The 27,519-nt window shown below is 38.6% G+C and overlaps 2 protein-coding genes, 1 long non-coding RNA gene and 3 gene segments (V, D, J or C); 2 read left to right on the top strand and 4 right to left on the bottom strand.

Moving 5' to 3' along the window:
- LOC121940338 (Ig kappa chain V-III region MOPC 63-like) overlaps positions 1–27,519 on the bottom strand; it is a 67,444-nt gene that overhangs the window by 3,347 nt on the left and 36,578 nt on the right.
- The window catches only part of LOC121940807 (Ig kappa chain V-III region MOPC 63-like), a 67,274-nt gene that overhangs the window by 4,760 nt on the left and 34,995 nt on the right, over positions 1–27,519 (top strand).
- LOC121953262 (Ig kappa chain V-III region MOPC 63-like) overlaps positions 1–27,519 on the bottom strand; it is a 57,057-nt gene that overhangs the window by 10,887 nt on the left and 18,651 nt on the right.
- LOC148187428 (uncharacterized) lies at positions 210–15,701 on the bottom strand. Its single transcript, XR_015778648.1, has 3 exons — positions 15,237–15,701; positions 565–744; positions 210–342 (listed from the first exon to the last, which is right to left on the bottom strand). It is a non-coding gene; the product is annotated as an uncharacterized LOC148187428 (long non-coding RNA).
- slc1a8b (solute carrier family 1 member 8b) lies at positions 1,667–13,765 on the top strand. Its single transcript, XM_042500243.2, has 11 exons — positions 1,667–1,952; positions 3,862–3,941; positions 4,148–4,363; positions 8,685–8,727; positions 8,847–9,060; positions 9,903–10,002; positions 11,084–11,317; positions 11,478–11,672; positions 11,776–11,910; positions 12,017–12,164; positions 12,942–13,765. Exons 1-11 carry the CDS (start codon positions 1,788–1,790, stop codon positions 13,086–13,088), a joined length of 1,677 nt encoding a protein of 558 aa, XP_042356177.1. The 5' UTR covers positions 1,667–1,787; the 3' UTR covers positions 13,089–13,765.
- elavl1a (ELAV like RNA binding protein 1a) lies at positions 16,879–27,175 on the bottom strand. 4 transcript variants are annotated; one of them, XM_042500244.2, is made up of 7 exons: positions 27,041–27,175; positions 24,667–24,726; positions 22,036–22,228; positions 21,445–21,548; positions 20,716–20,878; positions 20,385–20,610; positions 16,879–19,880 (listed from the first exon to the last, which is right to left on the bottom strand). In XM_042500244.2, the coding sequence occupies exons 2-7, from the start codon at positions 24,700–24,702 to the stop codon at positions 19,556–19,558; spliced, it is 1,047 nt and encodes a 348-aa protein (XP_042356178.2). In that variant the 5' UTR covers positions 24,703–24,726; positions 27,041–27,175; the 3' UTR covers positions 16,879–19,555. The 4 variants fall into 4 exon arrangements, with proteins under 4 accessions (XP_042356178.2, XP_042356179.2, XP_042356180.2 ...); XM_042500245.2 differs by having other exon boundaries at positions 20,725–20,878; XM_042500246.2 differs by having other exon boundaries at positions 22,036–22,216.

Raw genomic sequence — 27,519 nt, 5'->3', positions numbered from 1 at the left:
CATGACCTCAAAAAACATGTTTCTGGCCATAACTCAAGAATTCATCTGCTGATTGTGACAAATTTTCACACAAATGTCTCATTGGATAAAATGTTCATATGATGACATTTTATATCCAATTGGTCAAAGGTCAACTTCAATTTGACATCATAATGTTCTGCAAAAACCCTTTCTGGCCATTATTCAACACCATATCTCAGGAACAGAGGGGGAAACATTTGGTCAGGTACTGAATTGGTGACGTTATTCTCGGGTGTCCACCTTGAAACTGTGCTAATTAAGATCGTATCTGTCCATTCTGGGCTTCTGTAGAAATGTGGCAGTGCAACATGGCTCAGGACTCTGTGGACGATATAAACAGCTCATTCTAAGGTAATGAGAACACAAAGCTTCTTATTTTATTACTCATTATGTATCCAATTTCTGCATCTATATTCCCCTAAATCCTACACACTGGACTTTGAAAGCAATGTTGGGGTTTGTCGCTTGGTAATTAAAATCTAGCCGGAAAACAAAGTTCACAAATAAACAGAGGCAAATGTTTGTAACTGCATGTGTTCCTACCAGTTGCTGAACTTGCTGCCTGCATTCCCCAAGACCAGGATTACATGTGATTGGATTGGTTTCAAATGACGTGGGCAGACATTGCTGGACAGTGGAGAGAGTCATCTTTGGATCCGTTCCTAAGTCAGCATGGACACTGTGACGACAGCAGACGCAGGTCGACTACAGAATTAACAAGACCTGCAAACAACACGTGAGATTAGACATAGACACAACTCGGGCGGCTAATAACCATAGCATGCCATGACTTCAGCTCTCTTGTCCGTTTTCCTACTAGCTATATATGAATACAGCTGATTCCACCTTTAAGAGGTTTCATTCTTCTGAAATTATAGCAACACCATGTCAGTCAGAGTGTAAACACATCCTCCTCATCAGCCTGCAGGATTTATGTTCACGCCAACACCTCTGAATTCCTTTGCAGCTGCTTCTCAGGGGCAACGAGGCATTAAAAACACAAAGTCCTGACGTTAAAGCCTCTTGGTGCACAACCTGATCCCTCGACAGACAACATAGCCCAGCGTCATGGTGAGATCAAAGGACAAGTGTCATAGTATGTCCTGAACACAGAGGACTGATGCCGGTGTCTTACCTTTGACCTCTGACCCTCTGCTAATCATGCCTGTACGGTGCAGCTCCTTCACTTAAAACATCCTGAAACCATTATTCCTTAGGAAGCAACAGCTGTTTAAAACTCAATCAATAACAAAAGCTTTTAATTCATGATTTCTCTTAGTCATAATTATTTTTAAACCCCTTGTCTTTGTGTCATCTAACGAATCCAGAACATGATCGATGGGAGGACGCAGAACATGTGTGGTGGCACAAATTGGTTGATTGTTGCAAATCTCAGAGGTCAAAGTGCAAACACCTGTTTTATGAATGGGACGATTTGGAGCTGGCCAGCAATGATAAGCTATGAATGGAGCTAATCAGTGCTGAGCCTCTTTAATGAGCCTGAGAGGAGCCTCTGATAGCATGGGATAGGGATAATCCTTTTAGGCAATGCTTTACCAGGAACCAGTCCGTCAACGCTTCCTCTCTCTCAGTCTGAAAGAGCTCCTCAGTGTGACACAGGACCCACATTTGATCAGATCCACTGGCCATTCTCCGCCTCGGATCCGGTGGGATACACACTCATCTACCTCATTCACTCAGGAAGATCTGCAGTCGCTCAGGGGGAAGGGGAGGCCTGCTGGGATACGGGCCGAGCCTGAATCATTATGGAAGGGTTTAAGAAGTTGCTGAAGGGCAGGGGGACGGTGAAAGTGATGGAATACGTGCGGGACTACTGCAAGAGGAACGGCCTGCTGACGCTCTCGGTGTTTGCTGTAGTGACGGGCTGCGTGCTTGGTTTTGTCCTCAGGACGCTGAACCTCTCCACACAGGTATTAATGGATGGATTTTTACTAGGAGACAGTGTGACTGACTCCGGATCTTACAGTCATCTTTTACATATCAATACCTCGATAAAATGGGGTGTGATTTTTAACACTGTGTGCGAGTCAACTGTCAGTTAAAACCAGTTATGTAATAGTGAGAGTGTAAACAGATAGAAACAGAATAAAAGGTAAAAGAAGTGCAGAAATAAATAAAAATAGCTTTTATCAATATCTTTATATCAACACTGGATCACCTGAGCACATGTATGTGGAAGGTGTACCATCGTTTTCAGCTACTGTCCACTGTACACTACCTGCTAAGCACCAAACAGCAAAGTTTAACTACAAACTTGACTCACTGGTGCTGTGAAAATGCTGAATGTGTAAATATCTGCAAAAAACTTAACCACATCAACTCAAAAGGCAGTCAGTGTCTTTCACAGCTTGTTTCCACTAGTAGCAGGTTTATGTTACTTGAGTAATAAAGCTTATTTTTAAAGGTACAATGTGTAGGATTTAATGGCATCTAGAGGTGAGGCTACAGAACTGAAACTTCTCCTGTGTGCCAAGCATGTGTAACTACAATGCAAAAATGCTGATAGCCCTTTCTAGAGACATTGTTTGGTTTGTCCTTTCTGGGCCACTGTAGAAACATGGTGAACTCTGTCAAAGAGTACCCGCTCCATACGTAGATAGAAACGACTCATTGTAAGATAACAAAAACACAACAGTTTTTTTAGGTGATTACACACTGATGAAACTATAGTTATGAATATTTTATACCATTTCTGCAAATACATGTACCTAAATTCTAAACACTGCATCTTTAAATGTGTTTTGTTCTCATCTTAAGAGAAAAAAAAAAAAAAAAAAGGAGAGAGATGAAACGCTATGTGGAAAAAGCTTGTTCCAAGGTCAATGTGAATCTGAGGTTGGGATTTACTCTCACAGGCGAGACGGTTTACAGCAGCAGCCTAACTTAGTGGTTCCACCCTTTTTCTATAACTGAATAAACTGACGACCCCTAACTTAATGACAATTCCCATATCATGTTTAACGCACAACAATAACACTAAAGTACAACAATAACTGCAGGAGGTTTCTATAAAATGAGTGATTTGGATGGATTTTGTCTAGATCATTTCCTGAATAAGCATTACAAAACAGTTTTGTTTATTGTTTTTATTTTTTGACTTGTTTGCCTTTATTGGTAATAGGACAGTTATAGTATGAAAGGGGGAGAAAAGGGACATGCAGCAAAGATCGAGGCCAGAATCACACCCGCGGCTGCTTCGCCCCAAGAAATCATTTTCCTCTTATTTTTTATATCATTAGTTTTCTTCACATGAATAAATTAAATCCTGCAAAAAGGCCAACTGTATATTTTTATGATATACAGTTTTTTTTCATAGAGTGCTTAAAAATCATGAGAGCCTCATGACCTCCCATGAAGCTTTGATGACCCCTAGTGGGGGTCGGGACCCCTTAGCTGGGAAACAGTGATCTAACCAACAATTCCTGTATAATAAACCTTTAAATGTCTACTTGAAGGCTGAGTGTCCTCCTGACATTTCCTCCACTGTGATGTAAGAGGCTTTAAATGGACCAGGTAGCTTATGGGTTTTGGCAGAGGCTGAATCAATGATTAGTATCCAGTTTGCTCAGCAGTGTAACCTTGTGTGCTGGCAGCTGCCCATAAAACACACAGCACCTAAATCTTCTGGGCAAAGACATAATCTGTAAAACACAAATAGATAAACTGCCACAGAGACACGTTCACAGCCGGTGTGACTTTTTAAAGCAGCTGTTTTCCCTGAATGCGGACAGTGACTTCTTAAAAACAGTATTAACATATGATAGAAGTCCTTGCTTTCCTACAAACGAGGTTTTCTTCAGGTGTTTATCTCTCACACAGGCTAAGATCTACTTCTCCTTCCCTGGAGAACTGCTGATGAGGATGTTAAAGATGTTAATTCTGCCTCTCATCACCTCCAGGTAAGAAAAGTCCTTACCTGTGTTGGTCCAGACTCAGGTGAAATACGATTGCAGACAGCTGCAGTGTTTTGAAACAGTAATATTACATTGGTTACAGTCATTCAAAATTCAAAAGTGTAATGCTGCATTTAAACAAAATGTTGACTTTAAATCTGGTTTGGGGATTAATTTAAAAACTGAGTTAATCCTGCTGTTTTCTCCTCCAGTCTTATGTCCGGCCTGTCAGCCATGGACACGAGGGCAAGCGGTCGGCTGGGAGTCCTGACCATCACCTACTACCTGTGGACGACCTTCATCGCTGTCATCGTCGGCATCGTGCTGGTGCTCATCATTCACCCGGGGACGGGCTCAGAGAAAGACGGCCACCATTCAAGTTCGGGGCCTGTAATGACGTCTGCTGACGCCCTGCTGGACCTCATCAGGTAAACACCGACGGACATGAATGCTATCGCAATAACTGCTAGTGAGCAAGGATGCTGGGCCCCTACCAGCTCTGTACCCGACTTCTGACATGGTTCAATCTGATCTTCCTTCCACAACGAACAAGAGCTTACAGGCACACTGCTGTGCGAGGTGGCACAGCGAGGCTTTGAGCTTAAAGTTAACATCAGCATGCTAACATGCTTGCAGTGACAACAGAGGAAAAGTTGAGGGAATCACCAGAATCAATAAGATTCATCATCTGGGAACCACGAATGTCCACACAAACTTGGTACCAATCGATATTGTCAATGTAAATATATATCACTGGATAAAAACTTTAACCTGCTCGTGGCTCTAAAGCAAAGGTAGGCAACCCGTGGCTCCAAAGCCAAAGTGTTTGCCCCTCGCCAGTGGCTTTGACAAAAATTACTGATATTTGGAAATGAATGCTGTTTTTGTTTTTTTATATTTTCATTTTCATTCATCATTGTTGCAGTCTCTACAGTTATTCTTACATCCTCAGACTGTAAAAGTGCACAGCTCATGTACCAAATACCAAAATGTAAAAACATTTTGTCAACTAAAATGTGTGCGATACCTACATATACGGATACCTACAGCCTGCTACCTTTTCATTTAAACTTCACCAAATCTCAACAGCTGTGGTTAGCGTTCAGTCTAGCAAAGCCAGCTATGGATTTCAAATCCAAAAATTAGAGGTCTTAGAGGTAAAAAGAGAATTAGTCTACTTTCACTGCCAATGCTGCAAAGTTAAAGCACTATATGATCATCAGTCCACTTTAGACCAATTAGTAATGTTGATAAGCTGATTTTGACACTTACAGAAGCGTAAAGTATCAGCATATTTGCAACATAATAATTGAAAACATGTCCATGGTTCGCAGAGAAGTGAAATGCCAACATTCATTCTGGTGATATGGTTAGAATATGTATGCCAGATTTAATAGGAATCCATCAAATATATGAAAAGATATTTCAGTCTGGCCCACCTACAGACTGACATTGCTAAAAACAGAAAGAATTAAAGATTGCCACTACTTTCAGTCGGCTTGGTTAAAATGATCGTCCTCCTTAACCTTTCATGAGAGTAGTTCATGAGACTTTGACAGCACTCTAAACAACCAAATCAGGTTCTCCTGGTAAATAGATGTCCCTCCATTTGTTACATGTTCCAAGTTAGAGACATAAAGAGGACTTTGCTATTTTTGGAACTGGAAAAAGTGGCGCCCACCTTCACTTCTTCCATAAATTGGAGAAAATCTCCCTCAGGCTTTTCTGCAAACACCAGATTTCCTCTCTCCAGCTCATTAGTGTAGTTTTCTATTATGAGGATTTGCTGCGTAATACCCTTTAACAGCTGAAGAAAACCCTTGCAGACCAATTAAATCCAGTACAGATCCAGTTCAGACATTGTGACCTCTGCGTGCTTCCTCTGTGACAGGATGCTCCCTAATCTCAAGGGATTGGTTTGAAACCTGGGAGCTGACATAATAACTATCACAGCGAGTCAGAAATCATGACATTCTCAGCAGGTAAAGCTTGTAAAATGTCGTTTCCTCTAACATTTATTGATCTCCAACAAAATGAGAAAACACATTAAAATTGCAGCAGATTTCAGACAATTATTTCACATAATAAAAAACCAGTAGCAGAGGAAGTATGCAGTTCATTTATTTAAGTAAAAGTACACTGTGAAAATACTCTGTTAAAAGTAAATGTCCTGTATTGAAAATGATACTTGAGTAAAAGTAAGTACAATCAGAAAACTGTAATTAAAGTATTAAAAGTACAAGGACCCACAGAAAGAAACAATTTGTTTTAACTTAAAAGTTAGCATCTGTGCCACCTTAAATTTTTTAATTGACTAAATCTGAAAAGACACATTGGGGTCATTACAAAATTACTTGATCAAAATCTTCATTTGTAAAGTAATTTGTAATTTAAGATGTCAGATTAATTTAGAGAAGTAAAGGTACAATATTTCCTCTGAAATGTTGTGAAGTAAATAATTCAAATAAAGTCAAAGAACCTCTAATTTATACTTCAGGACTGTACTTGAGTAAATGTACTTAGTTACATTCCACTACTGATAAAAACAATCAGAATCTCAACCTATAACCTTTTGCCTGTAATGTTACAGTGTTAACACAGAGTAAAAGGAAAATTGTGCAATAGTTGCAGTGTCAGACTTACACAGCAGGAAGGCTAAGAATAGGGAGACACTTAATTGTGATCTGTTAATCCTGCACTTTCTAAGAAGCTCATTGTGCAATGTTACGCTGTGTAACGGAGGCTACAGTCTGGTGTGTGTGTGTTCAGGCTTACTGGAGGGCCATTCATGTCAGAGGTCCACTAATACCATCTTCTTAACCCTGATTATTTTAGTGAGCTGTGGCTGGTTTGTATCTGTCGCTGTAACACGAGCTTGCGGTCTGAGTTCAGTGTCATTGACGCGCAAAGTCCTAATACACGATGCTGGCTGTCTCACAGCAATGCGTGAAGATGTCTCCGTGCTGTGTGAACACGTGTCCCTGGCGTTTTTGTTGGCATTTATTTTTGTTGCTTTACTTGTGTCGTGTGTAAACTAGTTCAAAATGATTGGAAGAGAGGTCAGACTACTATTAACCCCACAAACGACCATTTGTATATCAGTTACTCACCCCATGTTACCCTAAATTCGTGACGAAAGCTTTGTTTTTCTTTCTACAATTCTACAATTTCATTTAGCAGACACTTTTACTCAAAGCGACGTACAACACTTGCATGCCTTTTCGGTGAGCGATGAATCCAAAAAGTGGAGAAAAGTGTTTATGAATTAAAGTCAAAGGCCCTGACACATCAACTCAGATGTCAACAGTGTCGGGTCTTTGGTGAGTGTCTATTGTGCTGGTTTTTGCACTGTGTCCCAAACTGCTGCCACTATTCAGACCTTGTTGCCTGCTTTTCGTCAGCATGTTGAATTTGCGGTGGAGCCTGTCAGTTAGTGAAATCACTCTGATTGACAGTTCAGCTCAGCACACGGGAAGAGAAACAAAGAAAAACAAACTTGTTAAATTATGTAAGATTATGTTTTGTAATCGCTGAGTGCTTTAGCAGAAATGTTCTCTGGTGGTTTGTGTAATTATTTCACTGGCGCACCATAAATATGTTTTGCTCTTCCACATCTGGTTGTTTCGTAATCTGGTAAGTGGTTCACTAGCATCTTGAATCTGGTTTGACAATCTTTCCTTTTTGAGTGGCGATGACAGACTACCGCCGCCTGCTGGTATGGAGTTATTTTCTTTCACGCAGGCGCAGAAAATTATGTGCAAGTTGGTTGTTTTCTGAAGTCGTTGTGGTGTGTTCAAGTGCAACATTTTGTCCAAGACACAAGGGGTGTGAGGCTTCACAACAGTAGGTTTTCATCAGGGCTCGTTCTTTAATGTCGGTTTAGTGTGTCTGGGCCTATTAAGGTGCACGTTTCACAAAACTCTATCAAAACTTATCCAGTTGTATGCTCAGTACTCCCAAAACAGACGGCTCTTTCTGACGGGGAGCTTAACCACAGGTAAATCTCTTCAACGTCAGATTTGACAATAGCAGTAATTTCACCTCCCTGAGCTGCTAAGCTACCTGTCTCAATCACTTTGCTTGTTTGTGTAACTTTGGTGTATTAAAGGGTTGGTTTGGGTTCACCAAAGTTAGTTAGGTGAGTAATTAATATACCAAATATCATTTGGTGGATGAAGTAAAATACAAAGCTAATACCAGACAAAAAGAGTAGGTGAAGCATCAAAATTAAATGTAGTCCTTGCAGAAAAATGCTCACTGTGAGAGTTATGCTATTTGATTTTATTAACTAATATAACTGGTGCATTAATAAGTAGCATTTTACTGTTGCAGCTGCACATGATGGAGATAATGTAGCTCTAGTTGGCTGGTCAATTTGTTTTCCATGTAAACTTTTTATTTGTAAAGTAACTACAACAGACATTACAAATAAATGCAATGAAGTAAAAATTATCTCTTTAATTGAGAGGGCCAGAAGTATGTACTTCAAACTTGTGCTTTAAGTACAGGACTAAAACAGCTGAATCCAACATCAAGAATGGACTTTGACCTTCAAAACAGAAACATACACAAAAGTCTTCAGTTCTTTTATGCACTGAACAATAGTAGTGAAAATATCCCAACTGGATTCATTTGAATTTTTTGTTGTAAAATGAGTTATACAGATTCTTTTTTTTAAAAAAAAGGTTGAACTGTATATTTAGGTACAGACGTGATCTGATATATTTGTCTGTGTATTGTCTTTTACAGGAACATGATCCCGTCAAATCTAATTGAAGCAACTTTTCAGCAGGTGAGCAGACAAACAGAGGAAAAACTCCAATGGATTTTACAAGCTAAAAACGAAATCTTTAACACATACACATATAACACAATAACAAACCTCTGTGGTTCTCTTTCATCCCACTCCAGTACCGAACAGATCTGGTACCTATAGTACAGAACTCTGATGTCAAAGACTCTCAGGCCAACTATGTGTACGTCATGCCCGACTACCACAACCCTCGGCTAGGCCACCCGGTGTTCCTGGAGATCACCCCTGCTCCCGACATCAAGTATAAAATCATCCCGAGCACCAGCAAGGGCATGAACGTACTGGGGATCGTCATCTTCTCGGCCACCATGGGTAAGACAGTCAGTGCTCATTACATATCACAGAAAACATCTTTAAACTTTTATTAATTTTAAGTCTAATCCTTATGATTTCTAAGGTCAGTATGAAGGCATTCTAAGTTACAAGCAATAACAACTTGTGGAAAAATCCACCTTACTTCCGAACTGATTTCAAGTTTTTTGTAGATATAAGCTTATTATTTTACAAGTATTCGTTCTTTTCTTAAGCAAAATACGCTAAAAAATCCAAAAGTAAATGTGATTATTGTGCAGAAAAGTGGCCCCCGGAACTGGTATAATATTTAATATTATTAGATTGTTTTTGGTGCATTGAAGTGCATGCAGCATTTCACTGCTGCATCTGGTCATGGCGGGGTTTAATGTGCTTTAGGTAGTGTAGTCCAGTGTTTTTTAAATGGGGGTACTCGTACCACTAAGGTACTTTAGAGTACTGCGACTGAGATTATTTAAAAATATTCATTTAAAAAATATCAGTCATGCATAATTCCTAAAATATTTATTTCCCTAAACTGTAAATGCAACTATTCAAATTTCAGCTCAGTGCAACTATGATGCCTTCCAAATGTTTTTCATATGATGACAAATAATAAGTTTGCAAGGAATTTGCAATGCTAACTTATAACATTGCAAATGCTTACATTCATGTGGAGTCTGCATGTTCTCGGGCATGGGTTTTCCAAAGGAACTTTTTGCAACCTGGAAAAAGTTTCTCTTATTAATGGCCTTTATCTGATCTTCAAGCCATAAGTCATTACAAACCCTTCATCAGGGGTGCCTTGTAAGACAGTGGTGCCATAACTTCAAACTCACATGTGACTGTACACCTGTTCTCAGGTCTGCTGCTGGGGAAGATGGGAGAACGTGGAGCACCGCTGGTCAACGTGTGCCAGTGCATCAACGAGTGCGTCATGAAGATCATTAACGCTGCGATGTGGTAAGATTACACTTTGTCACACACATACATCCAAAAAAAGACAGACAACAACACACACTTTACGCGGCAGTCGGATTAAATCTAAAAATAGATCTCACACAGCAACTCAGATTAGAGTCAAGTGTTCAGACTGCTTCTGCAAAAAGCTAATGAGTCCACTCCTGGATTACATTTGTGTGAAGGCGGCAAAGTTAGTGCTGAATAAGCAACACCAAAGACAGAGAAGCATATACCATGTGGCCAAAAGTTTATGGACACCCACATGTGATTTTTGAACATCTCATTCAGAAGGCATTAATATGCTGCTGTAACAGCCAACACACTGCCTGCTGCCTGCAGGGATTTTCTTCTATTCAGCCCCTAGAGCATTAGCGAGGCTGGCCACTGATGCTGGAGGATAAGGCCAGAAAAGGCACATAGTCTGCGATCCAATTAATCCCAAAGGTGCTGGCGGGGGTTGAGGTCAACCCAGTCAAGTTCTTCCACACCTAACTAGAAAACCTTTATTTGTGTACCTGGCTTTGAGCACAGGGGCACTGTCAAGGTCAGGAAGAGACTTACACCACAATGTTTTCATAAGGTCATGGGCGGATTATGAGACAATGAGCCCCTGGACACAGACATGAAAAAGGCCTCACAATCTTTCCTTCATCGGAGCAAGACACAAACACTTTACAGTCGTTATGCCTCTTTTTGTGTCATTGTTTTGCACGTCTTTATAATCATGATACAGATTTTTGCATTTTTGGGTCTCTTTGAAAGTATTTTGTGTCTCCTTGAGGTAATTTATTGTCTTTTTTGGCCATGCTGTGTCTCTTTGTAGTTGTTCTGCCCTTTCTGTAGTTGTTTTGTGACTTTCTGCAGTTACTTTGCATCTATTTGTGGTCATTTTGAATCTCCAGGGACTTAACCTTATACTTTGGGTCCCTTGGCCCATGCCCAGTAGACCTGTTCAGTGATTCATCAATGCAGGAAGGTTTAAAGGTGTTGTTTATGCTCATCCAATGATTAAATGCGAAGTGTCATCATCTTGAGATGTCATTAAAGAATTCTCTCCTCTCCCGTTGACTCCTCCATGCAGGTACTTCCCCTTCGGCATTGTTTTCCTCGTAGCAGGAAAAGTCCTGGATATGCATGACCCGGCCCACCTAGGAGAGAAGCTGGGCATGTACTTCATCACGGTGCTGTGCGGTTTGTTTGTGCATGGCCTCATCCTGCTGCCTTTCTTCTACTTCGTCTTCACGCGAAAAAACCCCTTCCCCTATATCAGAGGGCTGCTGCAGGCTCTTGTTATTGCACTCGCCACATCATCCAGGTAAGAGGGGAAGCGTTTTGTAAAGATTTCTGGGACATGTAACCCAGCGTCATGTATCATTCGTTTTTTAAGAACATGCTACCAGTACGATTTAGTCATATTTTGGACTGAAGCTGACTGAGTACCCTGACTTGACCCTTCCTCGCGTTCTCCTCTGCAGCTCCGCCACATTGCCCATCACCATGAAGTGTCTCTTGGAGAACTGCGGAGTGAACAGGCAGATCGCTCGCTTCGTGCTGCCAGTGGGAGCTACCATCAACATGGATGGGACTGCCCTGTATGAGGCAGTGGCGGCGATCTTTATTGCTCAGGTCAATGAGTATGACTTGGACTTTGGCCAGCTGGTCACTATTAGGTAAAAGTAAACATTGAGCTCGTTTTCCTCCAACATGATGAGTTCTTTTTGCCTTAAACAAGTTTGTTTTACATCTCTAACATCGCAGCTCTTGTCTCTTCAGTATAACAGCAACAGCAGCCAGCATTGGGGCAGCTGGGATACCTCAAGCTGGTCTGGTTACCATGGTGATTGTCCTAACTTCTGTGGGGTTGCCACCTGCTGACATCTCGCTCATTGTGGCTATCGATTGGGTTCTGTGAGTCCCACAAAAATTATTATATTTTATATTCATTAGTATTATATGTAGTCTTGTAGGGGCTGTTGGGACATTGTGTAATTTATTTTTCTCTTGTGATTCTCAGTGATCGATTCAGGACAATGATCAATGTTCTTGGTGATGCCTTAGCTGCTGGGATTATGGCTCATTTATGCAAAAAGGACTTTGAGAAAGCAGCCACTGATGCAAATGCTACCACTAATGCTGCCAATAATGGAGGTGGCCCCAATCGGGTAAGAGGACAATGTTTATTTGTTGAAGTTAAAGCCTTGGAGGCAGGTCCCCGTTCATTTCTATGGAAGTTGCTCAGTGGTGCATGAAGCCAAAAAGGTTGAAGTTCCTGGGTTTGAAATTAAGAATATCCTCTGCATCAGGGGCCCACACAGCAAGTGCACTAGAGACTTTGCTGGTCAAGTAGCTGATTTCCCGTTAAGCCCTCCACTAACTTGCATGGGGATAAAATTGTTTAATCATACAGCTTTTCAAGACTTTTAAATGTTATCGGACTAAATGGATCAAACCCTGATAGTAAAACAAGTCATTTCGCAGGGGGGCATGACTGATTTAAAGAGGTCACTTTCGCAGTCTGGGAAAAAGTCTTTTTTTCCTACCCCCTCGTTTTGACTTAATGATATACTCTGGTCATTCTGGTTTTGTCAACATTTGTAAAACCATGCATTACTGAAAAAATACCATTTCTTATCATCTTTTATTATTTTTTTGGTGCATTAGATTGTATGTGGGCGGCTTTTAAACATCAACATGGTTGCAAGATGTTGTACTGTTTTAGTCTAAGTACTTGGGAAAGAATATCTTGATGGCCCTGAGGTAAAACAAATCACCCACAGAGACCTGTGTAAAAAAATATTCACATGCTAAAACTATGAATTGTTGCAATATAAAATGCTGGTGCTAATTATGGGGGGCATTTTTTTATAATAAACTCACATATTTTTCTTGTAATTTTGCTGTCTTGACTAAATGTCCTGTTTCTGACTTCTTTCCTACAGAGAGACACAGTGATCTCCTTTGGTAATCAGAGCGTAGCGTTGTCTGATGCTCCTCTGATTGCACACCGCTGCGATTATGTGTTTGAAGTGGATGGAGACAACGTGCTGGAGAGGCCTATGACCTGCTACAGCCTCTGCCAAGTCTGAGATACCTTTACTGGATGGACAGCAAATGAAACTGCCTTCTACAGCACATAGATTCACCTCTTGGATAAAAGGGACCATCATCTGAGGCCCGATAAAAATCCAGTTTGGTTAAAATCCTGCTACGTTTCAGCTGGAAATAAGACCAAAGTTTAAGTATGTTGTGATGTTAGGGTTTAGCGGCTTAAATGGATTTTGCCTGTGCCAAGCCGAAAAGAAAAAACCTTCATTACTTGATATACTGCATATTTCCGTTTCAGTTTTGACTGAGTGGAGATGCATTAAGTTTCACGTATAACCTAAATGTTAAACAGACACTCCGAATGCAAATAAGAGATTAGAGAAAGAGATAAGCGTTTATCAGTCAGCGGTGAAAGTTAGACATTCACGGTAGGCCTGTCCTAATGAAGTTTGATCATGGTTTTGAGTTGCCTTACTATGATCTCAGTTTTGACAATAATTCTGAGAACTTGAAAGACTTGAAAGAAAACAAAACTAACTGACAAGAAGCACAATTTTGTTGAAGTGAACCTTTATCTTAGACAAGATATTTATGAATAGATATTAAAGCAACATTAATGAAAATTATTTATATTAGCCTTGTTAGATGATCATTTGTGTTTTTTTTATACCTATCCTTTGAATTTTGTGTTGATGTTTTTTAATAAAAAAATCTGCTGTACTCAAACTCCTGTCAGTAAGTGGTTTATGTTAGACTTACTCCGGAAAAGAATAATTAATTATTCTGTTTGAGAACTTTATTATGACCAGTTATGTGTTAGGTCAATGAGGTCTCTGTATCCAAGGCAGTATTTCTACTTTTACTGGGGGTTATGTAGACAGATTGTGAAGTATATCAAGTAATTTTCTGAAGTAGAAAAAAGCTGGACATTTTGACCATTTAGCTCTTTAGTTCCAACAGTAAACATACTTAAGATCATCTTCAAACCATAATTAATAAATAAGTATACAGTTTTATTCCATATATTCTGACTGTCATTACATAGATTCAAACTTTCATTCTATGTTTTGAATTTCTTCCATATATTCAAGCTCCTTTGCATTTATTCAAACTTTCATTCTCCATTTTTTGACTTTTATTCCATATATTCAAAGTGCATCCCATATCTTCAAGCTTTCATTTTCAATATTCTGACTATCATTCCATATATTCAAGGTTCATTCCAAATACTCATACATTTTATATATTCCAACTATACATACATGCATCCTATATATTTCGACCTTCATTCCATATATTCAAACTTTCGTTCCATATATTCAAACTTTTATTCTACATATTCTGATTGTCATTCCACATTTTCAAAGTTAATTACATACCCTCACACGCTCATACTGTATAATCCAACTGTCATTCCATATATTCAGGGTTCGTTCTGTATAAGCAATCTGCCATTCTATATATTCAGACTTTCATTCCATATATATTTAAGGTTAATCACAGATCTTTTAACTTTCATTCTGCATATTCTGACTTTCATTTTATATATTCCAACTTCCATTCTATATATTCTGACTTATTTTTATATTCAAACTTTCATTCCATATATTCAAGCTGCCATTCTATAGCGTATGCCTCAAACCTTACATTATGTATATATATATATATATATATATATACATAATGTAATGTATATATATATATTCAACAGTTTGCCATAATACTTGTACATATATACATTGGTGTGAAGCTTGTCTTAAGTATTTAAGCAATAACACACTCAAGGTCATGATGTTGTACTGTATATCCTCAGGACTGTGATGGTTTTTGGTCCTCTGCCTGCGGCCTCCTTACTACAGAGTCACAGCCGTGGTGATGAACAGCAGGACCTCAAATGTTTTATTTTTTTATACATCAGTTCATCAAGCGTCATTTGATAGTTAATAGTATGCGACGACAGATTATGATTTGTTTGATCATCTAATGATTTTTTTGCCTCCACCAACACAAATAGTTCTGCAACTGCAGGAAGGAAAATGATAGTTGTTGCCTAGCAACACAAAATGTTCTCCTGAGTTAGTTAAGTCTACATGTTATGACAGCTGCTTAGTGTCGTGTATAATTATCCACGTGCTTCCAGTGGAATAAGTGTGTCTCTCTTGACTTCAGGGGAGTAAGACGAGACTTACCGGATCACAGCTGCAGTCTTCGCCGCCTCCAGCTGCTTCACCCGGCTGAGGAAACTCTGGCTCCTGTCGCCTCTGAAGGGAAAAGGCAGGTTAGAGTCCCTGCCAGGTGAGTGACTGTCAGGCATCTCTGTGTCAGGTTTAAAAGGCTCCTCATCTCCGCGCCATATGTTTGCATCATAGCTGTGACCATGCGGAGTTAGCCAGCTAGCTATACTGAGGCAGCTAAGCTAAAAACAATAGCACGGCTAACGGCTCCGCTCGTCCGCGGAAAAGCCCTCACCTCACCACCGATGTAACCGAGCGTCCTGTCGCCTAACTGGATAACTCATAAAACAACAAACGGGACGGAAGACGGTGTGACAGCTCCAACACCAACTGCTGCCCCTTTATTTTCCTTAAACATAACTCCCACACATGCACGAGCCCCAGAGAGACTGGAAGTTACCCCCAACTTTTTTTTTTCCTGCAGTACGGAAACTCAAGAGGGACATAATATAGATATAGTTTGTGTGAAAATTCAATTAAAAGAAATTACTAGAATCTTTGGCACCTTTTTGTTTTGTTTTTTTTAAAATAAAAACCCACTGTGTTTACTTCAAGGGAAAATACTCGAGGAAATTAAAGATTAGGATTCAGATTTGTTTTTAGTGATAAAGGTAACAATAATTAAACAAATAACAAGAAATTGGTTAAAAAATGACAATTTAAAAAATCATAAATGGAAGGATGAATATATGAAATTTATAATATATGAAATGGAAAAGATCCCTATGAGAATTAGGAACCAAATACATATATGTGAAGAAAGATGAGAGAAATGGATTAAATGTATAGCATACAGAAAAACTTTTTTTGTGTATTTGTCTCACCTGCTAACTTGTAATCCTGTAACATGAAATTGCTCTATTTATTGATCTATGAAATTTGAATGAGTTTTGAACTCTCCTGGATGGTTTATTTTTATGTATGTTTATTTTATTTTTTTCCCCTTTCGTCTCTGTTATTAAGCCTATAAATCTAAATCTAACCTTTGGTCAGGGCAATGTTAATGATAACCTGAATAACGGAAAACATGCCTAAAATAGCATTTTTATATTCTATTTAGGTGAAGGCAGTTCTCATCTTTACTATATCAAGTAACCACACAGTCAGACAGGGTGTGGTGTCACTTACAGTGAATACGATGCAGAAGAAAATATGCACAGCTCCCCCATGTGGTCTCATAAGGTAATAACTGGGCCTACATCATGTGGTCAGCTGAGGGCCATTTGACATTACATCAGCACCTGCCACCAGCCACACACTGCTAAAATATGCAAGTGACTGCTAAATTTGCTTCACTCACCAGCCAAAAAAAGAAGAACACTGGTGGCTGATAGATTTTGGAATTCACCAGCCACAGTGGCAGCTCAGCAAAAAAATTCATTTCCAACTCAGCACAATGTGTTCCTCTGTTTTTTGTTAACTTGTTGGCATGCTGAGTAAAATAGGAATTAAAGACACAATGCTAACTTGGATAAAACACAAAGCATTTAAATAAAAGTCTAACTGTGCATGCATGTTAGTACATTTGGCATTTGCCAAATGTATCTTTCACCAAATTCACAATAAGCTTCTGAAGAGACTTTCATTCTTTCAACTCTGAAAAGCCACCATGTTTTTATTGAAATGATCCAATGTTAGAAGACATTTAATGGACTTCAACTTAGTGTCCTTTAAAACCAAGAAAACAAAACAATTCATTTAAAACACTCCAATAAGTAACAAGTATGACCGCATACACTGTCAAATAAATATTTGCGCCTCCTCTTGATGTAAAACACCATTCCCAGTTATAAATTAAGGCGGAATGCAGTTTAATCTGACTGCCCCTAAAACAAATTCACTTGCATTATACATGCAATTCCAACTAGACTGCTGAGAAAACTATGCAGTAACATAAAACGTCAGTAGAAAAAGTAAATTATAAAAAAAGATCCAAGACGAACAATTCTCTATTACCTGCTTTAAGCAAGTCACGAAATATTGCACAAGTTAAGGATTGTGACACAAAAATAACATGAAAAAAGCACTTTTAAGACCGAAATCTTAAGCTTGTAATGGAAATACTCATTTCAGATGGGGCACAGACTAAAGAGGCATGTAATGAAGCATCGGAGGGGTTATTATCGGGGGAAATGGTTTTAAAAGCGAATCCTAAACAGTGTGAGCAGGTATCGTTCGCAGTCATCATTTGGTATTTGTGACACCAAATGTAATGCTCCACCTTTCAAAAATCTTTAAGGACAAGACAATCTACCAACGTTATCACTATCAAAAAATGAGCTGTGATATGCCAATGATCTTTTCAAAGCGGATGATATGAGTGTCTCACTAGGCAAGCGAACAAAGCCTCACTCCTTACAAATTCAACACAGATCAGAGCATTAGGTGCGGGTCTAAAAGCTGAAATATTCAAGTTGTTCAAATATTAAATACAATAATTCTGGCTTTATGTTAGATAACACACAAGCCGGAATATTTAATCTGGGTGTAAATTGCCCTCATCACAGCTGGGAAATTAAAAAACAAGCAGATTTACTGAGTCGGGTGTCGATAAACAAGCCTAAAATTCAACTCATAACTGTTTAAACAACCGTTCTCAAGCGCCAAAGTACAGCTTCAACTTGCCAATTATGTTACTCTTTAGTGGTTCAAAATATCCGACCGTCTTCAAAAAAGGTGCTTCATGAAATGTCTTCATGACAATCACTTTCAAGTGTCTGTGTACAGGTTAGTCTTTTCTCTAACAGAAAATATTGGTCCATATATTGTTTAATTTTAAACCTATCTCAAGTGTTAACATTTTTTATGACAGACAGTTTTTGCCTGACCAGGGTTGTTTTTTGTTTTTTTACCTACTGCAGACTTTCTACTCGAAAAATAATATAACAAAACTCCAAACCAAATTAAAAACTAAAAAGAAACAAACCAAACAAAACTTTCAGCAAAAAGAAATAAAATTTAATGGTTTATGCTCAAAGCGAAACAACCAAAACAAAAGAAAGGAAAGAAAAGAAATCTAAACTGAAATCATTAACAAAGGCCATTAAAGTCTCTCCAAACTTGAGATTATCACTCATCAAAACAAATTTGTAACTTACATTGTAACAAAAAAAAATCTAAAATGCCTTTAGAAAGAAAATTTAATGTTGAAAACACAAAGAAAATTTAAATCAAAAGAAAAAACAAAACAGAACGGCATGCTGAGCCAAAGTGTTGTTGCTCTCAGCTAATGTCAGATATAATCATAGTACCTCTTCAGAAACAAAAAAACAACAACAAAAAAAATCCCAACCCGAAAGAAGGTAAACATTTACCCTTCATCTGCTCAGAAAACGTTTGTGTGGCAATAGGATCAAATCTCTCTCTGCTTTTGGTCCATCTTAATTCCCAACTCTTTGAATGGGGTTCATATTCAACAGGACTCTCCTGAAATACAACTTAGAATAATAAAAAGACACTTTACACAGGGAGAACAAAACAAACATTTCGCTCCAGACCTCGTCATATTTAAAATTGTTAACCTGGTAGCAGGGCGAGCAAAACTCAATAGATTAACATCAAAAAGACTGATATTCATTGTATCCTAAAACAGATTAAAAGTGCTTTGCTCTGATCAGACTCAGTGAGTGGTGTAGTAGGTCTATGTGTCCACCGAATGATAATTTAAGGCATCTATTTCTACTAATGACGAGGATCTAGAACAGAGCACTGCCGTTTTTTCCAAAATGAAACAACCACGGTCTACGAGAAAAATATTGCTCCTTGCCTCCTTCGGACTAAATTGACCGCGAAAATGTCAACACTTGGACACCAATTTGCAGGGCTTTCCTTTTGCTCTGTGTTTTCAGTGCACTGCTAAGAACCATTGGCGTGCCTCCTTTATCTAGTCCCCACAGTTATACATGCAACACATATGAACAGTATTTTAGATTTTTGAGATAACTTTCCAAAAAAAAAAAAAAAGGTTATTATGGAGGTATCATGGGATTTTGCGGTCTCCACCCCCTCACTAAAAATTAAAACTACCGAGTGTCCTCAAGCCCTAAGCATGAGTATAAAGATGAAAAGAGAAAAAAAAAAATAATAAAAAAAAAAAAATCAGCCATGACACTCTTTTTAGACAAGTACAAAGGTGCAGAAGAGTGAACATCTCATTTTACTCCGAATACACTAACACCCGAACAGATGTGCCAGACTTAGAAACTCATACTTCTGCTGTAAAGCCTGGAGCATCTCTTTCCATCTCTCCTCTACACCTGATTGTCCCGCTCTCTCTACTTGTGGCCCTTGCTGGTCTTAAAGGACACTTGCAGTATCTTGTCTCCGAGCCGGTAGCCGTTCAGGCTGGCGATGGCCATGGCCGCCTCCTCGTAGTTCGTCATGGTGACGAAGCCGAAGCCCTTGCACTTGTTGGTGTTGAAGTCTCGGATAACCTTGACGTTGGTGACGGCGCCAAAGGGGCCAAACATCTGCCACAGGATGCTCTCATCGGCGTCCTGGCCCAGGTTGTAGATGAAGATGCACCAACCAGAGTTGGAGTTCCCGGGGACGCCGACACCCCCCATGCCACTCATGTGGTCGACGCCCATGGGGGAGAACCTGGAAACGAGAAGTTTTACAGTACTTGTTGGCTTGTAAATAACAATGAGTACATGCACAAAACAGTCTGATTTTGCCCTTATTCTGAAAAAGATAACATTCTTGCTAAACTGTTAACATGTCTAATGAAAAAGAGTATTCCACTAACACACCCGTTTCCATGGTGCTGTGCATACTCCACAGTTTACCACGTCAAAATATAGAAAAGTATAACAGCTGAAGCCGCTTGTCATTTTGTTTCTTTGCGGCCTGATTTGGAATATCTAAGCCTTTAAATCTGCAAAAGACAACACACAGGATAATGCAATAACCTAAATCTAAAACTACAAACAGTCTCATGTCACCATTTTGAGATATTGTCGATGTACTGCCCAACACTGCATGCAATTGACAATTGCTTCACTATCATAAGTCTAAAAGTGACTGTGTCTAAAAAAAAACAGAGCAATTACATTGTTGGCTAAAGTAGAATAAATCCTACACAGTGTTTGTAATTTCTCTCACCTGAACCGCTGTGCCTGGTGGTGCACTGGCCCTCCGAAGCGCCGGGACTGGTTGTGGTAGAGCTGAGAGATGAGCTGCGTGTTCTTCACCTGGTTTGGGTTGGCAGCAAACTTGACTGTGATTGGCTCAGAGGCTCCGGGTGGTTTTTGGCCATTCAGGTTTTTGACGGCCTCCTCTGCCTCTGCTCGTTTGTCGAATCTGATAAAAGCCACCCCACGGGACGCGCCTGGGTACGAAAGAGCAGCTGGTGACCGCCTACTCCGATGCGAGCAGCAGAACTAGACGCTATGTTGGTGGGGAAATATTTTTGAAAAGTAAGAAAGTCATTCACCTGTCGTACCTGAGGCCTGGTCAACAAGTACGCGAGAGTTAATGATGCGCCCATAACGTGAAAACATGTCCTCCACGTCCTTCTGTGTCATGGCCTTTGGCAGGCCGCTGATATACAGGTTGGCATCCTTAATTGTATCAGAGCTGGGCCGTGCGTATGAAACCTAGCAACAGGATTCAACAATTGTTGGATTACAACTCTACTGATACACATGTATAGAAGAAAGTAACAAAAAAAAACATTAAAACTACAGAGTACTTAATTTTGTTTTCATTTACAAAGGTAATTAAAACAATGCTTTAAAACTTACAATCATCCGCTAATTCATCTGAAATGTTTTGTCAATTTATTTATTTATTTATTTTTTTTTAAAAAGCACTTTTGGACTATAAGTTTTTTTTAATAAAATATCTGATATGTGATTTTAGGTATGCAAAAAATACAAAGCATAAAAGAACATTACAGCAACAAAAAAATAAGAAAAACTGATCCAAAAGTAACTTTTTTTAAGGAATTAAATACATTGAATTTGACAGAATGTGTCAAATAAAATAAATTAAAGTCAACTCAACAGACATGTCAGATAGGGCGGTAAGTGAGCTGTAAAAGCAGTATCACTTCCTCGGGCTGACATGTACTAGCTAATTAGCGGACAGCACAGGAGCCACAGGAGTTATATGACATGACATCTTTGGTTTGAGAATTGTAGAACACCTTATTGCACGTTACCTTGATAGTTTTGGACTGTAGCCTTAGTCCATTCAGTGTACTGATAGCTCTGTCTGCATCACTAGGGTTAAGATAGTTAACAAATCCGTACCCTAAACTGTGGCCTAGAGAAAAAAAAAGGAAAACAATAAAATAAAACAAAAAAACGTTGTATAGTTAAAAAAAATCTGCAAACAAATAAATATTTAAAAACAAAAACAAATCTTAACATTGCATGCTAGTCTAAACAAACAAAGAAACTGTCTACAAGACTGGCTGGAATAAATAAAACAAGTCTATGGTGGTGAAAAATTAAGCAAACTACGACCTAACTCAAACAAGATATCAATTTCGGATGTATTTTTTAAAAATTTACATCATTAAAATTATTGAGGAAAGAGGAGCCAAAAACAAGCCTTTAGTAGGTTTCCTATCAATAATGGTCATTTGACAGTAAGTGATAGGCCAAATTATTATTTTAGTCAGATAGCTGAACCACCACTGATTTATTCAGAGGTTGTAACACAAATATTTTTCCATTTATGACAAAATCCTGTATTTAAGTGTCCATCTGGTCTGTCACAGGTCTTATCACTTCAGAGAGTAGCATACCTGCGACTTTGTCTCGTATCAGCTTGGCAGATTCCACCTCCCCGATGCTGGTGAAGAGGCTCCGCAGCTCGTCCTGCGTCATGCTCTGAGGCAGGTAGTTCACTATCAGGTTGGTCTTGGCATCCTTTGCCTCGTCCCCTCCCATGTGGTCTTCATAACCGTTTGACATGTCGTACACCTCCTGCAGGTCGGCCAGATGGGCCACAAAACAAGAAAAGGTAAGTACGATGGATACGCAGAACTACAGCTGAAACAATTGATGTCCAACTAATGGGCAGAAATTTGACTAATTGTGTCAGACATTTTAAAGTAAAAAAGTCAATCACTTTGCCGGTCCCTGCTGCTAAAACATTGACGATTTGATCTGTTCTTTTTCATGTGCGATAGTAATTTTACTGAATCTTGAATTTAACTCTATTGGTGAATTAAAACCAGCATATTATTAATATGTTACCTTTGGCTCTGGATATTTATAATATAATTTTTTTAAAAAACATTTTTCCAAGATTTTACTGATAAAACAGTTAATCAATAAAGTGATACATCATGTAGCAAAGTAATCAACAATGAGCACAATCATTAGTTGGAGCACTCCACAGATCTTTTTGCAGCACAAACTAAGGATAAACTTAGGATATTGATAACAAAAAGATTAGAGTGCATTCTTTTACATTTCTCTGTTTTGTAAACAATAATCAATATAAAGGAACTTAAGGAAGGAAGGAAAATTAGTTTCTTAATGCACTTAAGAGCTATTCAGCTGTCAAGAATAGGCTATAGATGACACTGGGTTGATTTTTAATAACTTAAAAATGTTCAATTAGTGTGCATCATGCAGCTGTATTTTCAGAAAATATAAGTATGGGATCAGGGATCGATACTGACAATTACTCAATATTACAAGATTTCTGGAGAAACAAAACAACAATTGACAAAAAACATAAATCTTAAAACAGAAACTAAAAATATGACTGTTTGTAGTAAGGATTCCACAAATTCATTAAAAGTACAAAGAAATTTTCATTAAAATTAGAAGAACCAGGGATCAAATTAAGTTCCTATGCAAAAATGTCTCTAATCCAGGAAAAGTACTTTCCAAAGTATTTGTGTGTATATATATATATATGTGTGTGTGTGTGTCTGTATATCTTTTTCTTTCATCCAATACATCAACACACACCACAGTAAATACAGAAAACAAGCCAACTCTGTCAGCAGCCCCTCAAGTTTGAAATCTTCAGTTGTGCCACAGTTTTAAAATTCTTATTTGCCTAATCTTAATTGGTTTTCACAGTGGTGGTACATAATTTCTGGCACTTGTTGGTGAAAAGGGAATAAGAGTGTCCATTGTAGTGTGATAACTGCTTTCAATGCAGCAGAAAAACAGATGTTAAAAGCTTTAAATACCACATGATGGCAACTAATTACATGACACAAGCATGTGACTGGGTTTAAGCTGCAAATTAGCCTCAATGGAGTGGTTCAAACTGAGCCAATTTGAACAATGGAAGGTCATGTAGAGGACACACACAAAAGAGTTACATCTGCATAGTAGCCAAGTAACTCTTTTACCCCAGATGACCTCAATCACATCAGTCTAGTCTGATAAAAAAAGGCCAAATTTCAAAATACTTTAATAAAAGTTGTTTCTGCTATCTGCTCAGCAGAGCATGACCTGGTGGACACACTTGCTGGAGGCTGAAACTGGATCAGGCCTGAAAAGGGAACCAGTCTAGTACCGGTCAACCTGACAGAGGTCCATTCATGCAAGAGAAGGGTTGTGATTGTGTATTCTGGTGGGTAAGACACACCGCCTGAGTGGATGAATGAGAAGCCTGTATTAAACCAGTAAACATGAGCATAGCTGGTGGGAGGTGGCATGTGCGAGTGTTTTTAATTTGTCTTATTGCTGTCTCATTTTAAATATTAAATCATCACTTCCAGTGAAATAATGATAACAGATCACAGTGTACATGTTGACACGCGTTACACATTTTTTTAAACAAGGCTTTTTTCCCCTAAATTTTCAGTACTAAGGTGAGCAAAGTGGCTTGATTCCTTTTAAAAGTAGGAAGGCGGCAAAAAATTATCAAGAAAATTGTAAAAAAAAAAAACAAAACAAGAAATTAAAAAAACAGTGCATAAAAATATTATAATTTTGTAATATAATTTTTCAATATGCAAATTCTAATTTTTTCCCCTAGCTTTTCAAAAATAATTTCCCAATGATAATATACTACTAATATATTAGTAGTATATTATCTACTACTATACTACTAATTTCTTCCAATTTGTGAAACATGTATTACCAAGCTGCTCATTGCCCTTTACCATGTTTTTAAAAGAATCAAGAACCAATTTTCTCAGAGTTCAAAGGTTTAAATACTTTTGAAATTTATCTGAAAACAGCACAAGAAAAGTGATGTTGCTCCGGGTTTTCATGGGTTAAACTTTTGATAGAATCTCTACATTTTCTGCAGCCTATTTTTTTGCTGCCATAAAGAAAAATATTTTTGCATTCAAGTCTTTGTCAAGCAACCCGAAACCAAAAATATCTGATTGTACTGCTAACACGGATTAGATCACATACCACAATGCTGTTTAAAATGGGAGCCAAGATCTTATACTCACTTTCAAGTACTTATTGTGTCCTCGACGAACTGCCATGAAGACACTTCACTGCTCCGGAGGCTGCGGAGAAAAATCAAACAACTTGGTCAACGTGGCAGCAAGCAAAAATGCAGTCTGAAGAACATGTCATTATGAGGACATACACTTTACAACCACATATGTGACAAAGAACTATAATTTTAAGAGACAAAACCTAAACATCAACAGAAATTTGTGTAAAAGTTCCACATGGTTCTCAGCTCTTTGAGTGGCCATGTGGAAAAATTCAACAAAAATGTCAGGCTGATATCCAGGTAACTATTATATAGCTTGAGAGGGCATTTTCAGTTAAATTGTGCCTTTGATTTCTGTTTTATGTAGCAACAAATTACTACTTGCTTCTTTTTCCAAAAATCAATTTGTGTTGTTCTGTATTTTACTGCAGGCTTAAGAACTTGTCATTTAACATCTTGCTGCAGCTATGAGTCATATCTGTTGGTGGTTGCTACTGCATATTCATTTGAAACAGGGTTGCAAGTTTTAAGCATTTTCCTTATTGATTATTGGTAAGATTATCAATCAATTAAACAATAAATTGTGATTTAAAAATACATGTTTTGCTTACACAAGTATTAAAATGTGTTTCCCTCTAAAAGCTCACAGAAACATTGCAAATTATCTGACACCATTGCATGGCCAATCAAACTTTGAAAGATGCAGAGGCCTAGACATATAAAAACACAAAGAATATAACTGAATAATGCTTAGCTTTGCCTGCTTCGCTTTTCAATATTGTCCCGAACTTTTCTTCCTGTCCCCAAGATGGTTGCCTTGTCATAAAACAGTAACTACTTTGTCAACTAATGTGTATCATTAAAACTTGCTCTCAAAATACATCATTCTACTGATAGCGAAACTGTGGCATGAGACTACACATTGTGCATATTTCAAAATAAGATCTTTTTTCAATCAATTAAATTTCACATTTGTTAGAATTCTTATCAATTTGACTAATTAATCAATCGTACATTAATCATTATCATCCCTACTTTGTAATCAACTATCATGTAAGTGGGCAGCTAATACTGGCTTGTATTGTCTATGCAGACTTGTGTGGATTGTAGATTTAGCCATTTCAGATAAACAAGATGGTCAGTCTGTTGTGGGGGTTAAATTGGATAAAAACAGGACCTACACTGGGGGATGGACAGCCATTTCACTTCCATTTCCAAAGCATCCTTCTTATTTGTTATGTACACTCTACCAATTTAAAAGGTAATATAAAACATTGCTGTATTGTAAATAAAATAGGATGATAACATCCTGATGAAGCATAACATTGATTTTTAGGAGAAAAACACACATTCTTGGAGCTACACAACCAGGGCCAATATGAGGAAATTAACAATAAACAAGTAGTGCAAGTCTCTTTGTGGCCATCGTTTATGTCTAAATGAATTACCCGTGGAGACAACAACTTTAGTATATGTTCCTATTTTATGTATGAGCTCTAATACGTCTAATAAAAAATAGTCTAGTGTGTATTTTGTTCATATTAAGTGGAAAGAGGTGTGTCGGATTGAAGCTGTGGTATGAGGTTAGGTCAGGATTTGAACTGTAGAGTGTAATGAAAACACCAACTAGTACATCACAACTTGACCATGTTTCTCTGGATGAGCACTGTCATTTTAACACTTACAACAGTAGTGGCTCATGATGAGTTGGCTAAAGCTGTCTGGCTGATATTTCTACGTTAATTCAAAGTGCTGCAAGCGGCCAACATTGCCTTCAGGCAAGCGTTACAGATTGGGCGATTATTGATAGCTAAGCTAAAAAAATAGTTTAACGTGGTCTTCTGAAACCACAAACAAAAATTTAACAGTGCACTTTTGTTTCTTTAATACAGGTAATAAGCACATAAATTCACGCATCGATCCTCGAAAACGTGCCGAGGCCTGATTAGCGGTTGCTAGCAATAGCACGTTAGCTGCCGCATGCTCACTCTCTCCGCTGATAAGAAGGGTAAACATGTGTTCCAACATTTTCAACAAAAGCGGGACATAATGTTACTTCTCTACACTTCGTTATATTCAAATAAACTCACTCTCGTTTCACTACTAAAGAGGATGTCTTACGTGGCGGTCTCCTGTCGGTTAGCTAATGTAAAGCACCGAACCCCTATTTTGGTGAGCGTCGGATGAATACGTTTCTGTCCCCGCGCCTAAACCCCAGCGGCCTGCTAACAGGCCCCGGCGGCTAACGCTAGCCGCTAACCGCTAACTGACCAACGGCTCCAAGGGCCGCGAGATCGGCATGGCGGTGATTACACACTGCGAAATATCAAAGCACGAAGCCGAGGAGCTTCAGAATTTTCTTTCAACGACTTAAGCATTACCAGCTTTTGGGGATAGTTGGGGGTTTTTTTTGCTCCTTTCTCCCGTTTTCTCCTTTCTTGACGACGTCCGCTTCCCTCCAAGTCAGCCTCACGTACAGAAGAAACAGAGGAAGAAGCTACGTGACAAAACCGACCACGCCCACTCACGTCCAGCCACGCCTCTGCAGAACAGACAGCATGGCCTGTGATCTCATACTGGGAAAAAACATGGATCATATTAGACTAGAGGAAAGTCTGGCTTCTATCTAATCGATGCATAATCACAAATAAAATGAACTTCTAAATGGACAGGCACATACAAATATTTTGGAAAATTATTTACTTGCTATTTTGTAATGTATCTAGGTTAAAATAACAACATTTCTTGATTTGTTTCCTAATATGATCTTTAGTTTCCAAATTAGTTTTAAAGGGCTCATTCCAAGGAAACAAACAATTATTGCCTAATGTAACTATTGTATACCATCTCTGACAATAGA

Source organism: Plectropomus leopardus, chromosome 14 (genome assembly GCF_026936395.1).
Source record: "Plectropomus leopardus strain MGB_pleo_1.0 chromosome 14, ASM2693639v1, whole genome shotgun sequence".
Taxonomy (NCBI): domain Eukaryota; kingdom Metazoa; phylum Chordata; class Actinopteri; order Perciformes; family Serranidae; genus Plectropomus; species Plectropomus leopardus.
This window is presented reverse-complemented; position numbering and strand designations above follow the sequence as displayed.

Coding starts and splice junctions, on each gene's coding strand:
- slc1a8b (XM_042500243.2), top strand. CDS start 1,788: ATGGAAGGGTTTAAGAAGTTGCTGAAGGGCAGGGGGACGGTGAAAGTG. Junction 3,942..4,147: donor CTGCCTCTCATCACCTCCAG/GTAAGAAAAGTC, acceptor TTTCTCCTCCAG/TCTTATGTCCGGCCTGTCAG. Junction 12,165..12,941: donor ATGGAGGTGGCCCCAATCGG/GTAAGAGGACAA, acceptor TCTTTCCTACAG/AGAGACACAGTGATCTCCTT.
- elavl1a (XM_042500244.2), bottom strand. CDS start 24,702: ATGGCAGTTCGTCGAGGACACAATAAGTACTTGAAA. Junction 22,229..24,666: donor GACACAATAAGTACTTGAAA/GTGAGTATAAGA, acceptor GTGGCCCATCTG/GCCGACCTGCAGGAGGTGTA. Junction 21,549..22,035: donor GATACGAGACAAAGTCGCAG/GTATGCTACTCT, acceptor TTTTTTCTCTAG/GCCACAGTTTAGGGTACGGA.